The 15174-nt window shown below is 40.1% G+C and overlaps 1 protein-coding gene across 1 annotated transcript in view; it reads right to left on the minus strand.

Annotated features, from left to right (window-relative positions):
- The window catches only part of akap6 (A kinase (PRKA) anchor protein 6), a 103937-nt gene extending 88763 nt beyond the window's left edge, over window positions 1-15174 (minus strand). The window contains 3 exon segments of the mRNA XM_034195123.1: window positions 5427-5598; window positions 10913-11127; window positions 15127-15174. Of these exon segments, the coding sequence (XP_034051014.1) occupies window positions 5427-5598; window positions 10913-11085 (345 nt within the window). The 5' untranslated portion in view covers window positions 11086-11127; window positions 15127-15174.

Genomic DNA, 15174 nt, shown 5'->3' on the forward strand with positions numbered 1-15174 from the left:
TCGTAGGGACACTTTTTTCCTTGGACAAGCACGAAACTCTAGTCCCCTTCAAAGTACTCCCCTCCAGATGCAATGCACTTGTTGTATCGTTCTAACAACTTCTGGAAGGTCCCCTGGAAGTCCTCTGGTATGAACGTGTCCACGACCCTTATCACAGCCTCTTTCATCTCCTCAATGGTTTCAAATCTACTGCCTCTAAGGTTTTCTTTGAGCTTGGGGAACAACCAAAAGTCACAGGGAGCAAGGTCTGGACTATGGGGAGGGTGAGGAACTGTCTTGATGCCCATCTTAGTCAAATAGTTGGAAACACGGATGGAGTTGTGGACTGGTGTATTGTCCTGAACTTCGCACAAATCTTCCGCATGTTCAGTTCATCATGAATAATCGTGTGCACAGTTCCCACACTGACTTCAAACTCTACACTTATTGTCTTTATTGACACTCGACGGTCCTCATACATAAAAGTATGAATTTTCCCCACCAGCTCCGGTGTTCTGACTTCCCTCCCCCTCCCACATCTCTCATCGTCTCTCACAGACTCTCTGCCACCCTTAAACTTTTTGTGCCAACGAAACACCGATGCTCTGCCCATGCAATTTAATCCATAAGCAGTGTGAAGCAGTTCATAAGTGTTCTTTCTGAGCTTAATACAAAATTTTATAGCGTATCGCTCTTCCAAAGTGTCCTCCCATTTAGTAGGGTCCGCTTAACGTCCACATACAGCCGTCGCTTTCAACCTGGAATAACAAAAATTGGTAGATTATCTCCTTAGACATATGGTAATGACATATCAAAATTACAAGAGTGTGGGATGATTATAACTGTCCCTACGAAAAAAGTATCAAAACATTGAAGGCACCTCCTATATCAGAGTTTCAATATTTCTATTGGTCTCGGTTCAGTCATTGCTAGAAATTATCAGTGCATATATACTATAATGTGCTAGAGCGTAAAGCTTGTGACAACAGTTGGAGGTATCTTCTTTAGTCTGCAGAAACCTGAAACAAAGAAATTCTCTCCATTAGTTCCTGGTATTATTGAACACGTAAAATAATTATTCTATTGAAGCAGAGTAGGAGATATAGCTAAGGTTTTGACACAAATAAATCAAGGACTTATTCTCAGCGTTATGCTTGCAACAGTTTTACCTTGCTTTAGAAACATGTTTTTTCTAGGAAATGACATTTAAAAAATGTATTACTGTGTGTTAGTATGAAGCACAAACAAACAAACTGACAAAATACAAGGTTATTTCATTAACATTCAACTTTAAATAAAAGTAAGTCCCTTCGGCTGCTCCCTTGTTTGCACTCGGGGTCGCCACAGCAAATCCAAGTTGGATCTGCATGTTGAATTGGCACAGGTTTTACGCCGGATGCCCTTCCTGATGCAACTCCACATTACATGGAGAAATGTGGCAGGGGTGGGATTTGAACCTGGAGCCTTCTGAACTGAAACCAAGCGCATTAACCACTTGGCCACCACATTCAACTTTAAATGATAATGCTAAATATTAATGTCACACAAAATTGATGAAAAAAGTGCTATTTTTGGGGTAAATTTCGTGCATATCTCTGGAACCGTGCGGAACTTTTCCATGAAATTTTCAGTACCTGTCAAAGAGACTACAGGCAACTCACAGATGAGTCTGCATGGTGCTAAATAAAATAATGGCTTGTTCATGACAAAAGCAATGCGAATCAGCAGTTAGGCTTCATTATTTCTGAACTAGGCCATAAACAACTACAGGTACATATACTAACAACACTGAGAATGCAGATGCAGAGGAGCTTCTTTGCTAGATTTGATGCCAACAGGCCTGTAACACACCCACAGCCTTCTTTGTGCCCACCTGCCTCCAACATTCACCAACTCACACTACAAGAACACATGTGAGGCATGTCCTCAGGTGAGTAAATCCAAGAAAGACAGCAAGATCTGATGAAGTGCAAAGTACTGCAGGCATGTGTTAGCCAGCTTGCTGGGGTCTTTACAAAAGACTTTTAACACCTCCCTCTCATTAGCCACCATACCATCCTGTCTATAGTCAGCCACTATAATCCCTGTTCCTAAAAAAAGCCAGTCACTGTGGACTTGAATGATCATACTGCAGTGATTATGAAGTACTTTGAGAAAGTAGTCCTGCATCACATTAGAACTAGCATTCCTCCCACATTTGACCCGTATCAGTTTGCTTACAGAGCTCACATTGAAGATGCCAACACCATAGCAACTCACAGCACTGAACCATCTGGAACCATCTACATAGAAAGCTATGTGAGATATCTCTGCATTCAATACCATTATCCCAGATATCACCAAACTACAAGACTTGAGCTTCTCCATCCCAATCTGTATATAGATCAAAGACCTCCTCACAAACCGACAGAGACTCAAAGCAGACTCCCACCTCCCCAACTCATATCACATTAAGCACAGGAATATCACGTCCATGTGCCGAGTCCATTACAACTACTCCCTTTACACTCATGACTGCACAACAGTCCACTCATCCAACGCCATGCTTAAATTTGCTTAGTACAACAGTCATTGCACTCATCGCAAGGGGAGATGGTTCAGCATGCATGGACAAAATACAGAGACAGTGAACACCACAAAGACCAAGGAATTAATACCGGTCTTCAGGAAGAAAGATGACAGATCTGGCTCGCTCTGTATGAATGGGTCACATGTGGAAAAAGTGCAGATGTTCAAGTTCCTGGGGGTTTTTATATCAGAGAACCTCTCCTGGTCAGCAGTCATTGCAACAGTTAACAGAGCACAGCAGAGACTGCACTTCCCGATAGTGCTCAGGAAAAACAACAGTGAGAGGGCACTGTCTGTGACCTTTTACTGGATGACCACAGAGAGCCTCCTAAAATACTTCATGCTGGTGTGGTATGCAGGCTGCTGTGGTGCAGACGAGGAAGCTCTCCAGACAGCAGAGAACATTACTGGCTGCCCACTGGCCTCTCTGGAGGACACTGTAACCTCATGGCACCTCAGCAGAGCTGCTAACATCAAAAACCAAAAGCTCCACTCACCCCGGTCATCACATCTGATCTGTCTCCCTCTAGCAGGTGTTAGAGGTCTGCCAAGACACGCACCTCCAGATTCAGGACCAGTTTTCCCCTCCAATCAATAAGCAACAAATCTGGTGGACATTCCTTCAGTCAGCCTGCCAATTACAGGTGCCCTCAAAACTTTCGACATCTGTGGCATTGTACTGTGTGATAAAACTGCACATTTCAGATTGGCCTTTTATTGTGGCCAGCCTAAGACACACCTGTACAATAATCATGCTGTCTAATCAGCATTTTGATATGCCACACCTGTGAGGTGGGATGGATTAGCTTGGCAAAAGAAAAGTGGTCCCTAACACAGATTTAGACAGATTTGTGAACATCTGAGAGAAACAGGTCGTTTGTGTATATTGAAATTTAGATCTTTCAGTTCAGCTCATGAACTGTTGAGTATATATAGTATATATATAAAATAGAGGAGTGGTGCTAAATTGAACAGTGATTATAAAAGGAAAATGTCAACAAATATGTAATCAGAGAAACATTGGACACTGAGTTATAGCTGTTCAATGGATGATGGTGTAGTGATTAAGCAGTGGGTTTGAGACCAGAGGATCCTCAGTTCAAAACCCCCTCAGGTGATAAAAGAGTAAGGGCCCTTGGGCAAGGGCCTTCACCTCCAAGTTGCTCCCAGTGTGTAGTGAGTGCCTTGCATGGTAGCACCCTGACATCAGTGTGTGTGTATATGTGTGTCTGTGTGTGAGAGAATGGGCGAATGAGAGGCATCATTATAAAGCACTTTGAGCTTCTAATTGAGATCGAAAAGTGCTATATAAATGCAGCCCATTTATCAGTATTATTGCCAATATTTAGATGATTAAGGCAAAAAATGTTCTGATGAAAGTTCTTATTTTAAGTTTTATTTCACCCAATTATATGGAAGCAGGTTTTGTTTTCGGACAAATGTGCAAATATTGTGATCCTGATGTGACCATATTTTATAAATATTTGTTTCACTTATGTCTAATTTTCAACAGAAGAAAAACAGATCAGATGTTAGATAGCAAAAAGACCACTAGATAGAGCCGTGAGCCAGAGGATGTTTTGACTGGAGCCACATAATTTCAAAACGTTCCAGAGAAAAAAATCTAAACTAATATTTGAGGTCAGAAATGTTTGTGAAATCCATTTCATCCTAAATATGATCTGGTAGATTAGCACAAAAAATAAATAAAGAAATAAAATACTCCCTGCAGTAGACAAAACGAAAAAAATGTGCACTTTTGTAGATAAAGACTGTTGTGAAATCCACTGCTCCACTATGGACATCAGAATCAGTTCAAAAGTGATGGCCCAATGGTTAGAGAAGTAGGTTTATGCTCTGAATGGCTGGATGATTTTGGGGAAGTGAACTTATTACCACAAAAACACCCGAGGACCAGTGGGTGGCTCAGTGACCTGTGTTTGCGTTCTCAGGATGCAGGATTACTGTGTGTGCCAAAGGTTAAATACATGTCAGCCCATCACAGAGCTTTTTCTTACCTTGAACCATCTGCCTGCTGAGGTGAAACAGTCTGATTCTCTGGAGCCACTGAAATCCAAACTAACTAAAAACCCATCGGTCCTCTCTTTTGTATGAATAAGATATTAGTGTTGTACTGAAGCCTTTCCCCCCCTCCATCTTAATGATGTTACTTACAATGGAGCAGGACTCTGTCTCATCACATCAAATTATGGGTCTGTTAGTGAAGCAAAGGGCTAGCTGCCAGCGACCACATGAGTATCTGTCTGTAAAAACTAAGTCCCTTCGGCTGCTCCCTTGTTTTCACTCGTGGTCCATGCAGATCCAAGGTGGATCTGCATGTTGATTTGGCACAAGTTTTACGTCGGATGCCCTTCGTGACGCAACTCCACATTACATGAAAAAATGTGGCAGGGGTGGGGTTTGAACTGGGAATCATCCGCACTAAAACCAAGCCCACTCACCATGTGGCCACCACTCCTGCTAAGTAAAACAGTAAAATAAGACAATCACAGACAGATACTAATGTATCTGCCACAGCCAGGTCAAACATGGTCGCCCCCTCGGACTTCTCCAGATACTGGGGTCCTCAACACTCAGGCACATGCGTGGTGGATCACATACAGAGAGACGGGCCGCATGGCCAAAATGTAGCAGGTGACAGTCCTGCCTCTTTTAGTAACCACTCGCTTGATACAAACTTATTCCAGCGGTACCCAAGGATTCTCCAAAGAGACCTAGTACCATCAGTTATAGTCCAAGTCTCACAACCAAACAGCAAGACAGGCAGCACCAGGATCCTAATGATGTGGGCCTACGTTCACCTGCAATTCAGCCAAGCAAACAAAGAACCATGATGAACCCTATGAGTAGGCCTTTACCTTAAGTTGAACCAGATGAACATCCACATGTCTGTTTTCTGCATCTTCTCCCACCGAGTGGGCCAACTGACTGACTCGCTCACTGGTCTCTCTCAGCCACGTCTCAATCTCTGGCAGGTGGAGGATGACCTTCCAGTCAGCACCGGTGTGCAATGGCGGTGGCTTGTTTGACCTGAAATGACAGTAAACAACTGAAAGTGCTTCAGTTTGCTTGAAATGACTGATATTCAAAACTGAATATCAATCACTGAATATCAATAATTGAAAACAAATTAATTCAAGAACTTATTATCTATACCGATACTACAGGTTAAACAGCCAAAATGCTCGGCAACACTTCATCACAAAATGAGAAACCACAAAAGTGCTCATAATAAAAGGAATGAAAAAAAGAAAAAATTAAAACTATACCAGGTACAAGATAATAATTGGAATCAGATTATGGTCGGCTATTTAAATACTTTCAATTACACAGGAGAGCACCAAGGGTCTTCTATTTGGATGGTGGCGACTCGTCATCTGCTGCACAGCAGCAAACTGATTCAAACCTAAGGTGGCTCATGCGTTGCCACCTAGCCCATGATGATAATCTTCCACTGCTCTCAAGGAATAATAGAAAACTCCACACTGGATTGGCTATACTGTCTGAGGTGTGAAGACCAGGAAGTGACCACATCTAAGTGGATGGATACACCTACATTTCGTCTGGTCACCCCAATCCTTGGGATATCGGGATACTCACCACATCACATATGGCGAGGAAACAGAAAAGGAAGCAGACATCAACACAAACATGCACACAGGTGTGTGTACCTATCACAGTTGATGGGAGCCCTTCTCCATTTGTAAAACGCTCTGTGTGCATCCACTGACGGAATGCAGCATAACTATTTACCAGTTCGCTTAAATACCATTTGTTGGAACAATTACATATTGCAGAATAATTCAATGACGCTCAGTTCTGTGGGTGAGTTCATGCACAACAGACCACGAGGGCCTGTGGATGCAGACACTTTCAGCTGCTGTGCACCATGTGGAACTGTGCAAATAATAAATTAATTCCTCACAAATCTTATGGAGTTTTTTTGAACTCGGAGATGTAATTCAGTAAGAATGTAATCTGAAGAAAAGCAAATCCTTAGACCAGGTGAAGCTGAAGGGTTCGAAATGCTCTGAAATGCATTCTCCTGCATTTTACAGCAATAAAGTGAAGACATTCCAGAGACATTCATCAGAAGATGAGGACATTTTTTTAAAATCCAGGAGTCTGACTATTTATAAAGTTACACATCGTGACAATCCAGTAAATGATTTGAAATAATTATATATAATAATAAATCATTTACATCTGTCCCCAATAGTAGGCCTATTATATACACAGCAGTAAAAGTATCAGAATTGTACATAAGATTCTTCAATATTCAATTGCAGTAACAGAGAAACACAGAACTTGACAAATTATTACACAAAGTTTGACATTGCAAACTTGGGGCCCGGGCGGGGCCCCATACAGAAATTTCAATCCCTGTAAAATACTGAGTGTGAAGCTGCATCACACCTGTGAGTAAGCTGTAGATACAAGTTCAGACTAAAGATGCATCTATTCTCCCTTTCATATGACTAGCATACCGGTGCAGTACGGGATTATGCGTCCTCTCATTTTAATTCATATCACTAGCAGCGAGCAGGTCTCAGTCTCATTACATCTAAATTCTGGGTCTGTTAGGGAAGCACAAGTATAGCTGCCTGTAACCACCTTTGTAATCTCTCTGCTTCTCTGTTGATTTAGTGCTGACGAACTAATGCCTTAGGTGCAGTTATTTCAGGCCGACTGATTCTGCTCTTTTTCTCTCTGTCTGAGGCACTGACGAGAACTTTAGCAGATGCTGGCCCTGCACCCCAGGACTTCAGACTGACCCCAGGAAGAGCTACATTTTCAAGACCTACCTATTCAATCATCTAAAGAACTCAGATGTACTGCTTTTTGATTTCAATTAAGGACTCTGTTTTTGTTGCTGTTCTGATTCCTGTTTCTGTTTCTTATGTTTGTAAAGAAATTCTTGTAAAATTTATAAAAACCTTGTAACTGTTAGGATGACATTAGCAGAGGGTCACCCTTCTGAGTCTAGTCTGCTTGAGGTTTCTTCCTCATTATCACCAGAGGGAGTTTTTTCCCTTACCACTGTCACCAGTGTGCTTGCTCAGGGGGGTTGGTAAGGTTAGACTTTATTCATGTGATGCACCTTGAGGCAGCGATGTTGTGATTTGGTGCTATATAAATAAAATAAACTGAATTAAGCTGTAGAGCTGCTGAGTTTTCTTTTTTCTTAACAGTGGTTTATATTAAAGTTTATGAGCAGTCTTGAATGCTGTTATGAATCTGTACTTGTGCATATTTGCATTTTTTTTTCCTTTTGAGGAAAAAAGTGGAGAAAAAAAAAAGACTAACTTCCCTTGTGGCTAACTTAAATTACCACCAATGAGCCACAGTGGCTAACAGTTTTTGAACCTCAAAAAGAACCCTGCTGGTTATGTATGATTTATTGTACAGACATGGCTGGCTATGAGGACTGCATCAGTCTGCGTGGTAACTGTGGCGCAAATAACCCAATGTTCCTTGCTAGTCTTTTCGGTGGGGATGGTGGGGGGTGGGGGGGAATCAGGGGCTACAAATTGCTTGGTTATGGTTTTAATGTCCAGGGCCATGCCAATGGACATGGTATTCTAATACCAGTTGTGTTACCAAGGAGACTGACATTGTTTCTCATGGGAAAATGCTTAAAACCTCTGCAGAAGTGTAGAGTCAACGGATTGTGATTTTTGAACACAAACTTATTGTGGCTTACATAAGGATTCTACTGAAATCTCACAGACTACCATCTGCCCAGTGCCCAAGATTAAATCTGGCTAATCTTCAATATCAGAATATTTCTCAGGAATGTGCATGCAATCTGGATGGAAGACTGCAGATATGGACACAACCACCAATTCAAATGGAATGTGGAAATTCATCTGTAACCAGACCGTGACAAGGGTTATTAATCAAGTCACCAATGTCCATTAGAAGGCCTTTCAATTCTGAGGTCACTCTGAATATCATCCAGAGAAGACAGCATGCACAGACTGATAGAAACTCCACAGAGTAGAAGAATCTCTAATCAAGTGACAATCTGTGGTCCAATGACCCTCCATTGACCCTCTGCCTACTAACAGAGAAATCACAGCTCTTCATTTCTTCAAACATACATCTTGACGCACTGCTGTTATAGCAGATGACAGCTCAATTCTTACAGACGCCTCTGCTGTATTGTCGCACAGGGCTGGCTACTTTGACAAGTTAGAGATGCCTGGTCCTGCTGCCAGGAGGTTCATCTCCAGTGACAGGTTTCTTAGGAATGATTATCCAGTCAACTATGAACTAGAGTTCCTTGATTGAGGAGAGTAATGTCAACTTAGAACATGGCGCCATTTTGGTTAAGCACTGAACTACTGAATGAACCTTTTATGTTTTCAACATTTTTTTTAATCATTGAACCACATACAGCAACACATCCAGGTACAGGTGCTATCAAAATAAATATAAAAATAGTTAAGATATGAAATTTACATGAATTTACAATTTATGATGATTTAATTAATTTACAGCTTGATTTATGCTTCTGCAGCTCTGTAACTCCATGTCATGCAATAATGTGGCTGACAACTTTAAAGTTCTCCGTTGCTGGATTATGCTTTATTATGGACTAATATGACTCTCAACAAGCTTTTCTTTCTACAATCATCACCTCCAATTCAAAGGTAAGCTGAACATTTTCATCTTTTAAGACTCCATGTTGTAAAGTTGCGGACTTTTCTGATCTATCTGTAATCAGTGTGCGCACTGCAAAAACTATTAAAATGTGAAGAGTGAAAGCAGAAAAGTGTCAAATCACAGCCTTTTGTGTCTGATTTAACAGTTGCACGTCAGGCTATAGGTCCGAGTCTGAGCACGGTGTGAAAAAAATAAACTGCCGGCCTTTTAATCACGGAAATGACTCCGGTCCCACTTTCCTCAAATCAACAAGTGTCAGAGCTGAACTTTAATTTGCACCTCTGTTACTGTGCACGTCCAGACTGCTCTGGGATTTTAATGTAAATACATTGCAATGAGACGGGACATTTTATCCACCGTGAAAGAAAATCCGTTATATACGTTGTTTATTACACAGAAAACAATACAAAAACTTTGGGACTTTTTTTTTTGTCCGGTGACTGTTAATATCCGGTTTATACGATGACTGTTTAGGTGAGTTTTACTGCACATGGGACTGAACAATAAATTTACCTCTCAAAGATTTGATGAGGATGTCAGCTTCTATCCCACACAGCTGACTTTATTTTCCCAAATTTTCTTCTGTTCAGATCTGAAGGGAATCTGTACATCTTGAAGTCCTTGCTGTGTCTATTTGGGCATCCAAACGCACAGCAACCCAGAATTTTCAGTGAATAAATAAATAAAATAGCTGGATCTACATGCAGATAGATTAACAGCGAACACTATTTTGAACCCAAGATGGCACCACGAGTCACTTGATCATTTCTTCCCCCCAGAGTCATCATGTCGTTACTCTCTCAATCAGGAGACTCTACTATGAACCACCAAATGTTGGTGAGATTTAAAAGGTTGGATGTTGGAAGGTTGGCTGTTGGTTCTTCAATTAGTTGCTGTAAATCATAGCCACAGAGAGCAGAGCAGGGTCAGGGTCTCTGATCATTTTTATTTCTCAGTGAATACTAGCATTCATCTGGAATGTGCTCTCACACCTACAATATTCAATACTGGCATGAAGTGGGTATGGCTGTGCCTGGATTTGCAAAGGTACTGGTTCAAGGCCAAGATCTCAACAGTGTCATTCATGCCATTGACATCCAGAGACAGCTGGGATGAGGTTATGGAGTCATGAGGTCACAGATGCCATTACAAAAAATATAAGGTCTAAGTCTATAGGGTCCTCATGCTTCCCGTCTTACTGTATGGTTATGAGACCTGGATCCAAATCATTGAGTTAAGCTGATGATGGGATGTTTTACGCCGGATGCTCTTCCTGATGGAACGCCACATTAAATGAAGAATGGGCACAGGTGGTCTTGAACCAGAAACCTTCTGCTTTACATACAAGTGCACTAATCACCTGGCTACCATGCTGCCCAAGAGCAACCTAAAAATAGTATTACAAGTTCAAATAAGACAGTAAAAAAAATTATTTGATAAACAGAGATGATAGTGAATGGAGGAGAAAAAAAATTATTTTAGAAACTGAAGATGAGGTTAAAGATGAGGATGTTGAAAACTAAGTATGAGGTTAAATTAAGAGAGAGAAAGAAAAAAAAACAACAACCTAAAAAGTTGGGATCAGAAGGTCAGGACAATTTCATAATGGAGGATGTCATGAAAAATAAAGGTCCAAACCTGAGGACCACATAAAAATCTGCATCTGTTTCATTACCTCATGTTGAGGCCCTCCTGGCTGGGCTTAGGGCCCGGTAATGAAGCACCATTCTGGTACTGGAACTCCAGGTTATCAGTGACAGAGTTGTCGGAGTCGAAGGTAGGCAAAACAGAGATCACCATGGGAGACGGTGTTGTAGCAGCCATGGGCGAAAGCTCTGTGAGGCTCATTGTGAGGAAGTCAGGGCCAGCAGTCCAAATGTGTAATGAGTCTCAGAGCAAACTGCAGACAGAAACAGATGTAAGACATATTACCAACATGCAGCCATCAACATGTGGGAACAAGAAGCACTGGTGACGTTTAATGGCCTTCCAAGATGCCAAGGTAGATTAATGACCAAAACATAATGACTTATACCATGACTGACTATGTTAAGAGTGAGGAGGGCAATAGCAGAAGACAAAAAAAAAAAAAGATTCATTGGCTTAGGCTTTGACACAAATGTGCTCCACCTCCAATCTTAAGTAGAACTTTGGCTTTTTTTCAACCAAGGGAGGTCCTATTTTTACATGTTTTGAAGGTTTATCTTTTCAATTGGGACAAAAAAATGAATTGAATCTGTACATTATTTATTTAGAATGCAAACACTACATTATCAAGCGGAAGCTGTCTGTGGAGATTTTCAGTTATCTGGGTCATGGTATCAGGTCAGGTTGAGTCAGATCAACTGGACTTGTTTAGTTCCCTGAAGATGTTTCAGTTCTAAGTTACAGTCATGAGAGACTCAAATATTTATTTTCTGTGGGGTCACTGATGTCACAGTGGTGTAATGAAAGTCATTAAGAGTCACTGGTCACCAGGTCAGTCGTGAGTTGCTGAGGTTCTCAGAGCATTTTCATACATGTGGAATGGATGTGTTTGGTATGGTTAGTTTGGTTTCACAATAAAGAACTTCTCATGATGTTCTTAAGTCCTGACATCAACTCTGTAGGCTGTGTCTTCCCATATAGGACATTAGCCGCAGTTAGATGGACAATATTCTGATCTTAATTTGATTAAAAGCCACAATCTGAATAAGACACTGACAATATAAACAGCATTTTCTGATTACCTTAACCCGAATACAGGTCATAATCAGAGAAAGCTACAATGTGATTAAGACATGGAGTATTACAATCTTACTAGAGTGTTGCCCATGGGGATCCACGGGATCTAGATTGGGTAGTGTTTATAAAGTAGGTAGCTGACATTTTTTCAAGGGTGTTAATAAATTGTGTAAAGCTTGTATAATGAGTTGGAATGACATGTGAGTCCAGAATGTTTTTAGAACCTTTGACCTCAACAGTTTTTTGAAGAACTCGACCCTTTATTTCCTGTTAATTGCATCATTTTTTAATGTTAATTTACTGTCTTAATGTATTTATAAATTGTTTAGGTTCTTGTTATCATATACACACTATTATTATTATCATCATCATCATCATTATTATTATCACTATTACTACTTCTATTCTGCCATTTGATTTTTAAATGGACTATCGTGGAAATAACTTTACTTTCTTGAGTCACCTATGTATTTTTAACTTATTTACAACTATATTACTTACACTGAACATACTCAATAAAAATCACACTCTCACGCTTTTAATATAAAGATGATTTACTGCCCCCCTGTTAGAATGGCATGTTAGCCCAGAATGTAATTAGCAACATTTGCTAATATCTGTAATTTCCACAAAAATATTAGTCCTATCAATGTTCCGTTTTCACAGCGTTCATCCTAGACATGCAGAAACAGAGACGGTGGCGGAAGACATCAAACACAATACACTTTTCATTCATGGTAACGACAACATGACACTTAACTAAACTGATTAACCAATTGAAATAACAAACACACAATAAATCAATAACACTAACAACACTGTTAAACTAACATGAACCACAATAACAACAATTAAAACCCCCCAAACCCCTATCTCCCATGGTGCATTGCAGCACATCATCCATTGTTTACTGGTTAGCTAAAAATCACTAATTTCTCCAAAAATATTTGTCCTATCAACCTTACATTTTTGCATCATTCATCCTTGACTCAAAATACATAAGCATAACAAAAGGCAAATGTCAGTTCTCCTCAGTTTCTCGACGATCAAAGCACACAGAGGCCATTTGGTGATTATAAAATAGATTTTAATTTAGAGACAAAAAACACCTATCAGAATATGACCTCCTATTGGAGTTTAACCAGCATTTTGCAACATATAAGACATATGGAATGTAATGTGGCTGTGAGCCAATAATCAAATTGTGCTCAGTTACATGTAAAGAATAATATGATTACAAATTTCTTTTAACAATCTAAATATGGTCTTATTCAGAATAAGGTCAAGATTATTGCTGTTGATGTAAACAAAGTCATTAATTGGCTTCAAGAAGCGAGTGCATCTGATGTCAGTTTGTCATCAATTTGGTGTACACAAAATAAAAGCTTTGTTTGAACTGAGAAAAATTAATAAACAAATTCTGCAAATCACTTGGATAAATGATCACTATTTGCATTTGTCTGCTATGAGCCATCACAGCTTTACATCAAGCGCAGTCAATGAGCCCAGCGACCAACGTCACAGTTTTACTGTGAACCCCCAGGTCTGTAGGATTCTCAGTGAATTCACACATTCACACAAAATTAATGTCATTTGGAACTCATAGTATAGAGGCAGAGGTGCATATCACAGTAGAAAACGTTATTGAAAGAGTATTAAAATAAATTTTTGTATGTGATATTGGACCACAGATTCCACTGGAAATCTCATATCAGTTATTCAAACAAAGATGACAAGGAGTGTGGCAGTTTTGAGGAAAGCTAGACAAGTACTGGATTATAAATCACTGTATATGATTTAACTGTTCGCTTATTTTACTGTATCTATACTACTGTGTGGATGTCTGGAGTAACACCTATAAAAGCAACGTACAACCATTATACATGCTACAAAAAAATGGCAATTAAGATTGTGCACAATGTGGTGTACAGAGAGCATGCAAACACAATGTTTTTGGAGGTCACATGCATTGCACAGATTATGTACATAGCAAAAAATAATTTATTTCTGGGAAATATTCAAAATATGTTTTGTGACAGGGAGGGGGTTATAATTTAAGAAGAACATTTAAAAAGCACTGTTTATACAACTATGAAGAGTGTGTATTTCAGTTTGTGGGCTGGATTTGTGGAACATATTGGGTGAACAATTGCAGAGAAGCACTAATATAGAGCAGTTTTTAAAAAAACACAAAACGCATGTATGCAAACAAGCACGGGTTATAATGAGACAGGTTTATGGATGTTGTTGTTGTCCATTCGGCTGCTCCTGTGTTGTTTGGGGTCACCACAGCGAATACAGCCAGATCCGCATTGGTATTTGGCACTGGTTTTTACGCCAGATGCCCTTCCTGACGCAACTCCAGTTTCAGCTGGAGAAACACACACAGCCGCTGGTGTTCCAAAGAGTTCTCCCATCCAAGTACTAACTATATCCTGCACTGCTTAGCTTCTGAGATCTGACAGGATCAGGCTGACACAGCGCAGACCGGCTGCCAGGTTTATGGATGTAATATTTGATTATTTATTTACTGATTTTTTTAGGCTCTGGGTGGGTGACTGCAAATATTTTGGATTTACCTGGTGATGTAATTAAGTTGTCATTCAATATATGAATAGTGGGAAGGGGGTAGGAATTTATAAGTGTACCTTCTTCCTACTGCTTTTTGAGGATTGTTTCTTGGTTGATGTGTTTTTTGTAGGCCCCCCTTCTTCTTCTTTTTGGGGTTGTCTTTGAAATAATTAGCTTTTTCATTCAAATACTTATGTAAAATAAATTAAATGCATATTAAGAGTGAGAAACTATAATATTTTCATCATAATTTCTACTAATAGACAAAAATCTATACATCGGGGATCATTGGTCATTTAGTGATGATGGTCCCTAAGTGATGAGCACGAGGGACCGTCGTCCAACTACCACCACTGGACAAAAGTGTTAAGAAGATGCCGAATGAATATCTGTCAAATATCCGACCTACAATTCAGCCAAATCCTAACAAGAACGAGCCGTAAGAAGCGGTCCAATATGAAGACTAGAGAAAGAGACGTCGGCTGGAAAGCAGAATGACAAAAGATGGAGAGGCGACTCCCAGCAGAGCAGGTTGAAGGCACCAACTCATCATTATTAAAGCATTCTTTACATGAAACACGGCCAACAGTACGTACCACATCAATATTCTTCTTTTAATCCAACAGCTTCTTTGTGTCAGTG

The sequence above is a fragment of the Thalassophryne amazonica genome, chromosome 19 (assembly GCF_902500255.1).
Source record: "Thalassophryne amazonica chromosome 19, fThaAma1.1, whole genome shotgun sequence".
In the NCBI taxonomy this organism is placed as follows: Eukaryota; Metazoa; Chordata; class Actinopteri; order Batrachoidiformes; family Batrachoididae; genus Thalassophryne; species Thalassophryne amazonica.